Source organism: Harpegnathos saltator, unplaced genomic scaffold (assembly GCF_003227715.2).
Source record: "Harpegnathos saltator strain DR-91 unplaced genomic scaffold, Hsal_v8.6 scaffold835, whole genome shotgun sequence".
In the NCBI taxonomy this organism is placed as follows: domain Eukaryota; kingdom Metazoa; phylum Arthropoda; class Insecta; order Hymenoptera; family Formicidae; genus Harpegnathos; species Harpegnathos saltator.
Genome location: NW_020230688.1, coordinates 45,915 through 59,525, shown reverse-complemented (window position 1 = coordinate 59,525; position 13,611 = coordinate 45,915). Strand labels below are relative to the sequence as shown.

The following is a 13,611-nucleotide window of genomic DNA, read 5'->3' as shown; positions in this document are numbered from 1 at the left end:
CTATCGTCTTTTCGACTTTTATAGGTGGTTCATCAGAAACGATGGAAACAATAAAACCGAATGGGACATTTTGATTATGTATCTATATTGTCGTCGAAAAAGTTTTGCGTCTATTTCCGTTATGAGTTTGAACTTTCGTTGTACGGTAATTGCATCAGTCGTATGTTTAAATACACGTGATTACGGATTATGCTCTCATAGACATCGTAAAAGAGACGAAAAGGTTTCGTAATCGCGTTTCGATATTAAAAGTCATACCTCTTCTTCGATATATATATATACACACTTAGAAAATTATAATATAGATCAGTCTGAAGTATAATTATCAACATAAATTCCTCTAAAAGCTCGATATTTGAAAACATCTCAGTTTTTGCTTTTGGAAACTTTGTATTGCTGAGTAAGCTTTTCTTGCCCTCTTATATATTTATCACTTCATGTTGTATGTTAGTGTAATGTGTATATTACATTAACATATAACATAAGTTTATACGTTAACTTTATATTCATATATCGATGATCGTACGTGTTAAATAAGTTAGCGTCAACTACTCCTTGTGAAAAGGACGAAACAAAAAAGGAACAATTTGATTCCCCTATGGCATTACTGTAAAATGCAATGCAATTTTTCACAGTGTGTAATTATTATGTATAAACTTAAATAACATTCACAGTAATATGTTATGTATATATACATATACATGAATCATTGTACTGTTGCACGTTGCTAAAGTTTCGGAAATGCGACGCACAATCGCGTTTCGTTGAATCTCTAGCGCAACGTCGTGACTTCGTGACATCGAATATCGAAATATAGTTCCATTTCAGTTAGACTCACAGTCATCAGATGAAATATGCGGTGACATCTCCTTCTTGTATAACGTGTGCAGCGGTACATGCAACGTGACCATCGGTAAAATAGAATTGCTTATCAACATGTCTCTCCGATACATAAAGTTTATTAGCGTGTACAACCATATTACCAGCATCATGACGACAATGAAACTCAATACAACGAAAGCCATGTACCGGTAAGAGGTTCCAATGTGCTTTGAGGCACAATGAAACCAGTCGGATGCAGGCACAGGCATTGCTTGCTCGACTTCGCCAGAGTAGTCGGAAGATAAAGCATAGTCCACAGTCTACAGTTTCATCGAGTCAATTACAATACATATTTATGATATACACTTCAATGTTACATTTTTATCAGAAACATGTTATATATTGTTTTACCATTAACAAGTAATTAAAGGAAATGTTATCCTTACCGCAACATCCATCGGTACAGTCTTAACATATGTTTGTGGCAACTTGAAACCATCAGAATCCCACCATCTAGGTAGCAACTCTTTGCGCAATCCAGGATCGGTCAATATATCATTCTCCGGGATATCAGGCGACAGTAGAACATTAGAGTCTATGCCATCTTTCATACATATAGCAATGGAAAACAAAGCTAACAAGTCCGATATTCGTTGCTTGGCCATGGAATCACAACCAGTGTCACAAGCATAACGATCCTGTACTTCTGTATAAGCTTCTGTACATGCTACAAGTAGTACAAAGTCATTGTAGAAAATTATAACATATAGCATAGGTATATGAAAACAAGCAGCAGGTAACAAAGGAGAGATTTTATATGAGGAATATAGAGATACTTGAGGAAATTTGCTTAATGCTTTTAAGTAAACATACAAGCCTCGCAAGCATCCCTAGTGCCATTCAAACTGTTTGGCTCCAGTCCATAACGCAAGTCAACCAGATTGAAGAATCTGCAACCTCGTTGGCAACAGGATTTCACATATATGCTCTAAACAAATTGATCAAAATTGTATATATGAAATACAAAAATATCAAATTAGAATAAGACGAAGCACAACCAAATTGAAATACAATGTAAGATAATATAAAATTATGTTTGATAAGTTTTACAGTGTATAATGTAATATTCAGAGTTGTGGGAGAAGCATACATTGGCAAAAGTAGCGGATGTCTTCTCACACAAGCTGATGCAGGGATCTTCACGATTGACTATATTATAAGACATATCCCCGCGAGTCAATTCCACGATCAACGACACTAGCAACGAAGTAATGACTCTCGTGTTGCCTCTCATCCTTGGAGTTGCTCGAAGCTGTAACATTCTCACTCAATCTTTCTTCTTCTTTTTATTACTTTCTTCACAGATATCTCCTATCTCTCCAGAGGGAACGAACCAGCCAGCTATCAGAAAATATACAGATGCGCCGTTTTCGCCTCACTTTCCTCTCGTTCAATACTGTTACTCCCGATTTATGGGTTTTGAACTTTCGTTACACACACTTCACCATTGACGCCCGGATACATACCATTGTGTTATCGAGATTATTTGACGAACGCGAAGGCGATCCCGACCTGATAGGCGAATGAATAATCGAGCAAATATCGATTCGATTTCTCTTTCTCTTTCTCTCTTTCTCTCTCTCTCTCTCTTTCTCTCTCTCTCTCAGTATTGGTTCCAGGCATGGATATAGGAATAAGGGGATGGAATGATACCTGCGAAGGGTGAAGCCGCTGTGAGGCGGGGAGATTATAGTCACGTGGTATTTTTGGTGCCACCATGGTGATTGGTTGTAGTCTTTGAAGGTTAGAGTGCCCAGTATAAAGAAATAAAATAGCAGAAACAAATTCTGTGAATTAATAATACCGCTGTGCGTTGTGAAACAGTGCAAGAATCGCACTCTGTGTCGTTCAGTATTAGGACAAATAAAAACAAACAAATTACGATATATCATATTACCGGTAAGAAAGAACATATTCTATTTACTTATACAATAACTATATTCTGTTATTAATATGAAACATTAATAATATAACAAAGTAACACATGTAAGTAATTATTTTATAGATTTCCAAAAAGTGAAAAAAGAAAAGAACTGTGATGCGATATACTGAAACTAACTGCTGAGTTAGTCCCAGTTGGAGCAAGAGTATATTCAGCACATTTGAATAAAGATGCGTTTAATATTTTAAATGAATTAAGAAAACTTAAACCAAATGTATTATTAGGTAGTATATAATATATCAAGTATCTAGTAAACAGTCTATTAACAGTTTGACAATGAATTAACGGCAAATTCAAGACAAAAATCTGTCAACAGATAGATATTTATATTCCAAATCTGCTGTTATACTGTCCGTCGATAGAGTCTGCTGACAGATTCTGATAGCAGATTGGTGGTAAAATGCATGTAGTATCTGTAGTATTTTCATATAAAAATTTTGAACGATCGAGTCTGCTTGATATCTGCTGTCATTCTGTCATCATATTCTGGTATCAGATTCTGTAATATTTCTATCAACAAGGTGCTAGCATAATTTGCCACAGATACTGTGCAAAATCTACTTTTGCATATTTGGTTATCTGGATATAATATTAAGAAGTGTTACTTATAATTGGTATACTTGATTTATAATGCTGTTATTATAAGGTATTTTTTTTTATTAACAGGTTACTGACAGCGTCAGTATTTTTATAAAGCAATTTTTTCTTTGGTTTATATATTATATATAGCTAGCAAGATTATGTAGTTAGATTTATATGTTACTTTATACAAATAAAATTGATAAAACAATATTGTGTTATGAAAATTATTTATGATGAATACCGCAATCTCTTAATGAAACAGGTATATGTATAATTATATAATTCCCATTAAACATAATGTAACATGTAACATATTATTTGTAATTTTCTACTTACCTATGTAACTGTTATATAACACATTTATTATATGCATTATATTTTATGTGGGTTAATATGAATTAGCAATATAATAAATTAGTGATATTCTGAGTTAAGCTTTTATGAGAAAGTTTTGATTATTTGATATTAAAACTGTGAACATATATTTCCTTTGGCAAATTATATGCATTTATAAAACTAATTAAATCACAATTTTTACATGCAAGGAAATAAAAGTATTCTTCCAGTTATTTCTACATAGTAGTAGTTTATTTATTTTCAAATTTTTTCAAATAGTATTATTACAAAACTTATTACATTCATTGTATACCTGCAAAATTAAATACATTTAAAAATATTCTATAGTTTTCAAATTTATACATAACCTCTTACCATTTATTTCTGACATCTTTGATCTAATGACATCTAATGACATATATTTATATAACACTATTAATATTTTAGTGTATATTGATTTAAAAATAAAACATTTTACTCCAAATATCTTACCATATATATACAATTGTAAACACAATATTTTTTACTTGTACATTTCGCGCATTTATGATTTATAACCAATCATTGCTTTATAAGTATTTTATAGCCAATCATCTGTGCGGCACCAAATGTACCACGTGACTATAGTCCCCCCACCGCGCAACAGTTTCACTCTATTTACCTACAGTTCGGGTTACTGCTCCGTCCCGTTATTGCTATATCCATGGTTCCAGGGACTCTTTCAGGCTAACCCCCAACACCATTTCCCAAAGGCTTGTTTATAGACGAGAAAATTGTGATGTTATAGCCAGAGAGAAGAAAGAGGAGAGGTCATGGACCGCTTTTAGTTGAGTCAACTGCAAAGCGCTTTCTGTACATACAACCGTGCACATGAACTAACGGCAAGGAGAAACGAACAAGTGCAGAGATGCAGTTCAAACGAACAGACCTGCTATTGGCTCAAGTGTATGCAGTCTTAAGAATGATTAAGATAAATCAGCCAATAAGATAGTTGCAGTATACTTATTAAAGGGACCGACTTTAGTGGCCATTTAAATTTAAAGGTTGAAACATGAAAGTTTTAGCGGCTCTTTTTGCGTTTAAGTCTAAGTATACATTTCAATCTGGAAAATCTTTTTTAGAAATTTTCACGCATAGAAAAAATGAAATCAATTTAATTTGAAATTCGAACAAATGCTGAAGTCGTGCGGATCTTTCGATTTGCCAATTATTCGAATTATATGAACAGTCCGATCATATAATTTATTCGAATCTTTCATCAGTTCCACGTGAAAACAAATAGTTTTCTACATCTTACTTCTTTTCGTTTTATCAGTTATGTTTATAAATCTACAATCATTTTAGATTATTGCAACTTGATTCGCTTTTTTCTCTATTATATATCACGATGTAATAAGTTAAATTTTTCAAATTCTAATCTCGAGATTACGAATTACGCTCAAAAGAAACTTTACGCTTCCTATACTTCAACTAAAAATATATAGAAGTCTAAAGTATTTTGCAATCAGTTGAACGATAAAACATTGAGATTAAATAAGACTGATAAGATAGAAAAGTTATCAGTCAACCAAGATATTATGGCGTTGCAAATAAGCAAATCAGAAAACTGACAAAGATACACTATTAGCCGATTTCACCAGCAATTTTGAAAAGTTTGTTGATATTTTCTATAAAATACTTTACAAAATTTGCTTCGTCAAAGCGAAATATGTAATCCATTTTTGTACGACCAGCATTACAACGAATAAAGCATATAACGCCGTGAATAAAAAAGAAGTAGAAAACATTGAAGAATCTTAATATTTCCTTTTATCGGCCATGTTGCGCTATTAAAAAGTCGAAGAAACGAGCGAAAGTGCAAAGTATTTAAAAGTTATTAAGTATTAAGTTATTAAGTATTAAGTATTAAGTATTAAGTTATTAAGTATTTAAAAATTATGATAGCTCGCGTGTTGTCGACACGCGCAATTCACGTGTATAACTTATCGATATAATGTCACACAAGTGCGCTGTGCTTGGAAAGTTACAAGTTTGTGCTCTTCGTTTATCGTAAGATACGCGTTACTTGCATTTATCAACGTCATCAACATCGTGCGCTTATAAATTATCGCCAGTGTAACCGAACCGTTTCAGTCGATGTCATCAAGCGACATCAGCACCAATTAAAGTTGTATACCGTCGCTGAGGCTCTCGAGAAGACTGCTTTCCTGTTGTTTAATATCATTCAAGGTCATTTAAAATAATAAGTAAGCGATTTGCCGAAACGAGACTTTTGCTTTTCGTCAACTTCACCGTAAACCTAATAAGGGTAATCTCCCTTCTCAAAGAGAGCGGGAAAATAGAAACGCAGCGCGAAGAGAGCAAAAAGATAGAAACGCAGTGCGAACAGAGCAGCGAAAAATTAACTAAACGACTAATTGTTGAAATAAAATTTAAATAAAAAAACAAACGTTATATCGAGTGAAATGAGTACATACAAGGGTTTTTCTACCAAAGCTATTCACGCTGGACAGGATACAAAACAATGGAATCATGGGGCATTGATACCTCCTATAGTGATGTCTACCACTTTTGAACAAGATAATCCTACCAAACCAACCGTAAGATAAATAAAGAGGTCTTGCCAGAATTTATTTACTATATAGTAAGAATCTAATAATATTTATCCAATTTAGGGTTACACATATGGTAGAAGTGATAATCCTACACGCAACACATTGGAAACATGTCTAGCTGCTTTGGAAGATGGCAAATATGCTGTTGCTTATTCCTCTGGTTTAGGAGCCACAACAGCAGTGACAAGTTTAATGAATTCAGGAGATCACTTAATCTGTAAGGATGATGTTTATGGTGGGACCAGCCGTTATTTCCGCAATTGCTTAATGCAGCAAAACAATATAGATGTTACATTTGTAGACACGGCAAAAACACAAAATGTTATTGATGCTCTGAAACCGAATACTAAGGTCAGACTAAAAATAAAAAAGATTACATAAAATTATTTTAAATCACATTTTAAAATGTCTTTACCAAAAGCGCTCTAAATGTACCTTGATCTATGTATCTAACTTATTTCCAGTTATCATATATTCCAGTAAACACAAAGTATCATCGATGTTACAATGTCAGTTAAATCATATGGTATGTTACATAACAGTTGCTTCGTTATATAACAAAATAACAGTTATGTAACTTTCCATATGATTTAGCTGATATTGTAACATCGATGATACTTTGTGTTTGCTGGGATGATTATTGTTATTATACCTTACATTAATATATCATTATCTTATTATTATACTGCAAATTGTTTAAATTACAGATGATATGGTTGGAGTCGCCATCAAATCCACTGCTGAAAATCACAGATCTCAAAGCAGTTGTTGACAGTGTAAAATCTCGCCGGTCAGACATCATAATAGTTATTGATAACACATTTTTGACATGTTACTTCCAAGTAAGTACGTGATTCGATAATTCTAGAAAAAAAAAATATATATATATATATATTAATATCAATAATAACAGATATAATAACGGATGTGTTTCACTCTTAAAATAGAGACCACTAGATATGGGGATTGACATAGTTGTCTATTCTTTAACTAAGTATATGAATGGTCATGCAGATGTCATAATGGGCGCCGCGATTACTCGCCGGGATGATCTCGGCAAAAGAATGCGATACTTGCAATGTGGTAAATCGATGCAAATTTCTCCAAACTAAATTCCGTATCTTATATATTCATTCTTTGAATTTAGCAATGGGAATTGTCCCGTCGCCCCACGACTGCAATCTGGTCAAGCGAGGCTTAAAAACACTAGAGTTCAGAATGAAGGAGCACATGAAGAATGGTCTGGCTGTAGCAAAATTTCTAGAAACACATCCCAAAGTGGAGAAGGTGCTCCATCCTTGTACGTGTAAATTATTTTTCGCTTTATCTCATGATACAAGTTCTTAAAATAATAATGAGATATCTAATTATTTGTTTACTGCACCGTTGATAATTATCAATTGCATTATTATCACATAAGTCTCACTGATAAGACACGTTCTTATGTTACAGATCTTCCATCACACCCGCAACACAAGATCGCAGTTAAACAATCAACCGGCCACAGTGGGATGGTATCTTTCTATCTAAAAGGTGACCCTGCGAAGTTTTATAAGGCATTGAAAATATTCACTTTAGCTGGATCCTTGGGCAATCCTGAATCATTGGTTGAATTACCGTAAGGAGAAACAACTGATTATTACTTATCAAGTTTCACAATATTATATATTGACGAATATTTTTGTTTTTCATGTAGTTTCTTCACATCACATGCTTCAGTACCTTTGAAAACACGGTATGAGTTAGGTATTACAGAGAACTTGATTCGAGTATCTGTTGGCCTCGAAACAGAACAGGACCTCATAGATGATCTTCAACAAGCATTGGATGCCTGTTAATGAATCTAATGCCAGTTCATTTAAATAAGTGATATATATTTTAAATATTTTATGCTTTGTAATATGTATTTTAATGCATATATATTTTTGCAGTGATATAAAACACAAATATTATAATGAGAATATCCTTAATATAAGTACAAAAAGATTTTATTTTTATAAAACATTTTTACAGTTAATAATTCTTGGATTCATATTATATATAAAGAATATAAAGCGAATCAGAACCAAGATTAGTCGACTCAATGAAATCTATTTTTCATATGCAACTTTTAATCTCCAAAATCCAATATAATACAGATTTTATATATATTATATTATATTATATTATATTATAAATCTTGTAGACAGAGCAAAGAAAGTAAATTTCAGATTCGCCTTACTCGAAATAATCCGGAACAACTTGTCATTCGTGTAGACGTATTTTTAGGTTAGAAAACGATAATAGACCTGTTCGTTTTGCACTGCTGAACTGGTGCATTAAGTTAAACTGAGGTAGGTTAAACAAACGTAGGTTTTCTCAGTTCAACTTGTTGTACCAGTTCAGTAGTGCAGACAAGACGAACAGTGGTGGTACTACGTAATTTTACAGACAGAAAGGCGTAAGCAAGGAGAAGAAAATAGATAAGACAGGAAAGTTGATGCTTATAATAATTCGTACTACCTAATAGCTTTTCTATGACAGATCGGGAATCTTCGGTTATAGAGGATTGTGTTATACTATCTTTAAGCCCGTATCAGACTATGGATTGGGATTGATATTTGACCAATTGGAAAAAAGAAAATAATTTCAAATATAATAAACTTAGCCCTGATTAGTTAAATTTCAATCCAATACTCAATTCCAATCCGTAGTTTGATACGGGCTTTAATATTTTAGCTAAAAACGTTCGGCAACGGATAAAGTAGTATAGTAATTTTTATGAAATTACTAAATATTATTTGGCTGTTTTGATATTTTATTTCCATTATGGATTAAATGAATGTGTACTGACAGCTAATATAACCTCATTTAATAATAGTCTATCATTTTACGTAGTTCCATAGCAGGCCTAATGAGAGTAATGAAAGTGTAATGGTACAGTTCGGAGGAACAGATCTACTATTGGTTCACGTTTGTACTGTCAATATGAACTGACCAATAAAAGAGTCATGATTGAAGATGGACTTCAGCGCACCAATTAAAAAATTTAAAAATCGAAAATTTGAAAGTTTAGAAGCACTTCGAATAAGAAAAATTTTAATCAGTTTGAATAAAGTTTAGACGATTTTAAGAATCCAACTTTAAATTCTGTATGAATTTTTCGATTTATTGTTCATTCGAGTAATTCGAACTATGCGAACAGTTTTAGATAAATTATTTGAACCGACGAAATTGTCAGGCAACGAAATAAATATATCAAAACAAGTAACTTTCTATATCTTCTTCCCTTTTCGTCTTTTACATTTTGCTACACACATTCACACTCGTAAATTATTCATTTCACGTCAGATGCAATTAAGACGATCGCATTTATATTTATCCATTTCTAATTATTATTCAATTGTTTCTCTATTATTATTGTATATCAAGATTTAAAAAATTAAATTTATTTAAATTCCTAACTTTGAGATTAAGAATTAAGCCGAAGAAAGACCTCGTGTTTTCCAAGCTTTTATTGAGACTTAAGAATGTAAAACGCCGAAGTATTTTGCAATCAATGCTTGCATTAATACAGCGATAAGATTAAATAAAGCAGATAAAGTAGAAAAACGCCGGTCCGCTGACTAAGACATTAAGACGTAAATAAGTGAGACATGAAATTAACGAGGATATTATCGCAATTCTATTGTCGCGACTTTCCTGCGATTTCTTCACTTGTATAGATATTCTACAAAATACTTCGTAAAATATTCGTAAATTTATGATTCGTAAAGTTCGCTTCGCGATGAAAAAAAGTATGTGATCCGGTTTTTGTATGATCAGCGCTATATCGAACAACTATCATTAAATCAGCAATAATAAAGAAGCAGTTAATCCCGCGAGTAAAAAAGTCAAGAAGTTTTGGAGGATTTTAGTTTTCCTTCCAATTTTACTGCTACACGTTGCTCGAAGAAGAGATAAACAAGAAATAGAACGAGCGGATATAAATATTTAAAAATTATACACGATAGTATATCGCGTCGATACACGTGACCCATTTACGATATATCGATTTAACGTTGTTGCGTAATGCGTTGCGTTTGACATGTTCACCGCCGTTTTGCGCATCCTCTCCATTTACCGCAAGTCGCGCGCTACTAGCGTCCATCAACGTCACTTAATACATCGTGGACTTATAAATTACGGTCGCTAATCTCCTCCGAGACAGTCGAGTCAGCGCCGCCCAACGAAGTCGACGTCGGTCGAAACGATTATCTTCAGTGAGTCTTTTAGTAAACTTTTTTTCTTCGTTACTTTTTTATCCGTCAAGGCCGCTTTAAACCACAATCATGCAATCTGCTAAGAAAAAAAAGGCACGAGCCTTTCGTTAACTACACCTTCTGCACCATAGACTCAAGGATGAGCTCCCGGTTCGAGGGGAGCGGGAAAATAGAAACACTCTGCGAAAAAAAGAGCAGCGGAGAACAAAGTGACAGAAGTAACTTTATACCTGATCCAAATAAAGTTTGAATTAAAAAATAAACGCTCTATTCATATCGCAATGGTGGTCAAGGCTGCTTCCGTTTAAGAAAAATTATATTATTGTATGTCTTATATCGTCATTAATAAAATTGTTTATAATCCATATCTTATCCCCTGATATGAATCTTGATTGATTTTACAAATTTATAATAGAGATTAATTTGTCTTTTTATTTCTCATATATGTTACATATAAGTGTGCCTTGAATTATCATTTGATTTGCAGTACCAAATGTTGCTTGTTTTCTTGTTCACTTCTACAGTAACTTGTGTAAGAAATCATTAAGTTATTATTTACAGTAAAGTAAACTACACAGCATTTTGTAATTTTTTATTGAATAGGACATGGATACGTACACAGGCTTTTCTACCAAAGCTATTCATGCCGGGCAAGATCCAAAGCAATGGAATCATGGGGCAGTGATACCTCCTATAGTGATGTCTACTACTTTTGAACAGGATGCCCCTGGCCAACATAGAGTAAGTTAGATAAATAGAGAGACCTTGTCAGAATTTATTTTTAACTTCACTCGTGTTCGTACCTTAATTGGTCACAACCGTTCTCTTCATTTAGTCAATTAATGTCAATTGCACATAGTAAACTGTACATTCATTTCCATAATTATTAATAAAGTTAGAATTATGCATAAATTGAGCCAAATTGTGCATTTTCTAAAGACACATTTAAAAATCATTTTTACAAGGAAATATTCATAAATTCCGTTTATAAAGTCTGATTTGCAACTTGCAAATATGTCTTATAATCTTTATAATAACTTATAGTAAGAATTTAATAATATTTATCCAATTTAGGGTTACGAATATGGTAGAAGTGGCAATCCTACACGCAATGTATTGGAAGCATGTCTGGCTGCTTTGGAAGATGGCAAACATGCTATTGCCTATTCCTCTGGTTTAGGAGCCACAACAGCAGTGACAAGTTTAATAAATTCAGGAGATCACCTTATCTGTGGAGATGATCTTTATGGTGGAACCAACCGTTATTTCCGAAATTGCTTAATAAAGCATAGTAACATAGATGTGACATTTGTAGACACAACAAAAACAAAAAATGTTATTGATGCTCTGAAACCGAATACTAAGGTTAAACTAAAAATAAAAAAGATAACATAAAATTTTTTTAATCACATTTTAAATGTCTTTAACAAAAGTACTTTAGTAAATGCACCTTGATGTATCTAACTTATTTCCAGTTATCACATATGATTATTGTTATTGTATCTTACATTAATATATCATTTTATTATTATACTGCAAATTATTTGAATTACAGATGATATGGTTGGAGTCGCCAACGAATCCACTGCTAAAAATTACAGATATCAGTGCAATTGTTGATGGTGTAAAATCTCGCCAATCAGACATCATAATAATTGTCGATAACACATTTTTGACATGTTACTTCCAAGTAAGTACGTGATCCGATAATTCTAAAAAAAGAAAAAATATATCAATAGCAATAATAGATATAATAACGGATGCGTTTCACTCCTAAAATAGAGACCACTAGAGATGGGCGTTGACATAGTTATCTATTCTTTAACTAAATATATGAACGGCCATTCGGACGTCATAATGGGCGCCGCGATTACTCGTAGGGACGATCTCGGGCAGAGAATGCGATATTTGCAAAATGGTAAATCAACGCAAATTTTCCCAAACTGTATTCCGTATCTTACATATTCATTCTTTGAATTTAGCAATGGGAATTGTCCCGTCGCCCCACGACTGCAGTCTGGTTAATCGAGGTTTAAAAACGCTTGAGCTCAGAATGGAAAAACATATGAAGAACGGTTTGGCCATAGCGGAATTTCTAGAGAGACATCCTAAAGTGGAGAAAGTGCTCCATCCTTGTACGTATAAATTATTCCTCGCTTTATCTCGTGATATGAGTTCTTAAAATATTAACAAGGTATCTAATTATTCGTTTATTGCACTGCTGATAATTATCGATTGCATTATTATCACATAAGCTTCACTGATAAGACACGTTCTTATGTTACAGATCTCCCGTCGCACCCGCAACACAGACTCGCAATTAAACAAACAAGCGGCCACAGTGGGATGGTATCTTTTTATCTGAAAGGCGACCCTGCGAAATTTTTGAAGGCACTGAAAATATTCACTTTAGCCGAGTCATTAGGCGGTTATGAGTCACTGATTGAAATACCGTAAGTATATACAAGCTGTTGGCATTCCATATCAAGAATTTCACGAGTCTCCTTATCACGTATTAAAGAATCTCTTCTCACACAGATCCATCATGACGCATGCATCCGTGCCTTTAGAAATGCGAAACGCGTTAGGTATTACGGATAATTTGGTTCGTATATCTGTCGGTATCGAATCAGAAGAAGACCTCATAGCCGACCTTAACCAAGCATTGGATATTTGCTAATGAATATAACACCAGTTATTTTGAAGAATAACCCACTTAATGGACAATAGTATATATCCTAATGAGTATTTACATGTACTTTTAATATGTAATTTGACTCTAACTTCCACATTGTTGCGCATCTCTATAAGCGATGTCAACGCGCGGGTAACACAATGAAAATATCTATAATAGGTACAAAGAGACTTTATTTTTATAAAACATTTTTACACATTCCATAATTCTCGGATTCATATTAGGAACACTGTATAGTACAGCAATAGATATTTTTTGACACATGTAATCACTTGTCTCGATCTCTTTCCATTTCGGTTTCCCGCGACTGTCAAAGTC

At 33.3% G+C, this 13,611-nt stretch overlaps 3 protein-coding genes and 1 long non-coding RNA gene across 7 annotated transcripts; 2 read left to right on the top strand and 2 right to left on the bottom strand.

Annotated features, from left to right (window-relative positions):
• LOC105192362 (uncharacterized) lies at positions 1–2,441 on the bottom strand. Its single transcript, XM_011156439.3, has 4 exons — positions 1,973–2,441; positions 1,696–1,810; positions 1,269–1,549; positions 1–1,142 (listed from the first exon to the last, which is right to left on the bottom strand). The coding sequence occupies exons 1-4, from the start codon at positions 2,141–2,143 to the stop codon at positions 825–827; spliced, it is 885 nt and encodes a 294-aa protein (XP_011154741.1). The 5' UTR covers positions 2,144–2,441; the 3' UTR covers positions 1–824.
• A 3,234-nt stretch (positions 2,442–5,675) lies between these two features.
• LOC105192364 (putative cystathionine gamma-lyase 2) lies at positions 5,676–8,221 on the top strand. Its single transcript, XM_011156440.3, has 7 exons — positions 5,676–6,342; positions 6,418–6,708; positions 7,065–7,199; positions 7,305–7,440; positions 7,505–7,657; positions 7,810–7,975; positions 8,054–8,221. The coding sequence occupies exons 1-7, from the start codon at positions 6,208–6,210 to the stop codon at positions 8,193–8,195; spliced, it is 1,158 nt and encodes a 385-aa protein (XP_011154742.1). The 5' UTR covers positions 5,676–6,207; the 3' UTR covers positions 8,196–8,221.
• On the bottom strand, positions 7,590–8,803 carry LOC105192363 (uncharacterized). Its single transcript, XR_003114259.1, has 3 exons — positions 8,579–8,803; positions 7,784–8,200; positions 7,590–7,699 (listed from the first exon to the last, which is right to left on the bottom strand). It is a non-coding gene; the product is annotated as an uncharacterized LOC105192363 (long non-coding RNA).
• Positions 8,804–10,398: 1,595 nt separating this feature from the next.
• Cth (Cystathionine gamma-lyase) lies at positions 10,399–13,561 on the top strand. Of its 4 annotated transcripts, none has more exons than XM_011156444.3 (9): positions 10,412–10,598; positions 10,730–10,816; positions 11,202–11,339; positions 11,673–11,963; positions 12,154–12,288; positions 12,381–12,516; positions 12,581–12,733; positions 12,886–13,051; positions 13,137–13,561. In XM_011156444.3, exons 3-9 carry the CDS (start codon positions 11,205–11,207, stop codon positions 13,276–13,278), a joined length of 1,158 nt encoding a protein of 385 aa, XP_011154746.1. In that variant the 5' UTR covers positions 10,412–10,598; positions 10,730–10,816; positions 11,202–11,204; the 3' UTR covers positions 13,279–13,561. The 4 variants fall into 4 exon arrangements, with proteins under 4 accessions (XP_011154745.1, XP_011154746.1, XP_025162962.1 ...); XM_025307177.1 differs by having other exon boundaries at positions 10,730–10,922; XM_011156443.3 differs by lacking the exon at positions 10,730–10,816 and having other exon boundaries at positions 10,399–10,598.
• Positions 13,562–13,611: the final 50 nt, after the last annotated feature.

Excerpts from the sequence above, each read along its gene's own strand:
- LOC105192362 (XM_011156439.3), bottom strand. The coding sequence starts at position 2,143 with ATGTTACAGCTTCGAGCAACTCCAAGGATGAGAGGCAACACGAGAGTC. Across the intron at positions 1,550-1,695 it reads TAGGGATGCTTGCGAGGCTT|CATGTACAGAAGCTTATACA; the intron begins GTATGTTTACTT and ends TACTACTTGTAG. Across the intron at positions 1,143-1,268 it reads CTGTACCGATGGATGTTGCG|ACTGTGGACTATGCTTTATC; the intron begins GTAAGGATAACA and ends ATGAAACTGTAG.
- LOC105192364 (XM_011156440.3), top strand. The coding sequence starts at position 6,208 with ATGAGTACATACAAGGGTTTTTCTACCAAAGCTATTCACGCTGGACAG. Across the intron at positions 7,441-7,504 it reads AATGCGATACTTGCAATGTG|CAATGGGAATTGTCCCGTCG; the intron begins GTAAATCGATGC and ends CTTTGAATTTAG. Across the intron at positions 7,976-8,053 it reads GAATCATTGGTTGAATTACC|TTTCTTCACATCACATGCTT; the intron begins GTAAGGAGAAAC and ends TTTTTCATGTAG.
- Cth (XM_011156442.2), top strand. The coding sequence starts at position 11,092 with ATGTTGCTTGTTTTCTTGTTCACTTCTACAGTAACTTGT. Across the intron at positions 12,289-12,380 it reads TTTTGACATGTTACTTCCAA|AGACCACTAGAGATGGGCGT; the intron begins GTAAGTACGTGA and ends CTCCTAAAATAG. Across the intron at positions 12,517-12,580 it reads AATGCGATATTTGCAAAATG|CAATGGGAATTGTCCCGTCG; the intron begins GTAAATCAACGC and ends CTTTGAATTTAG.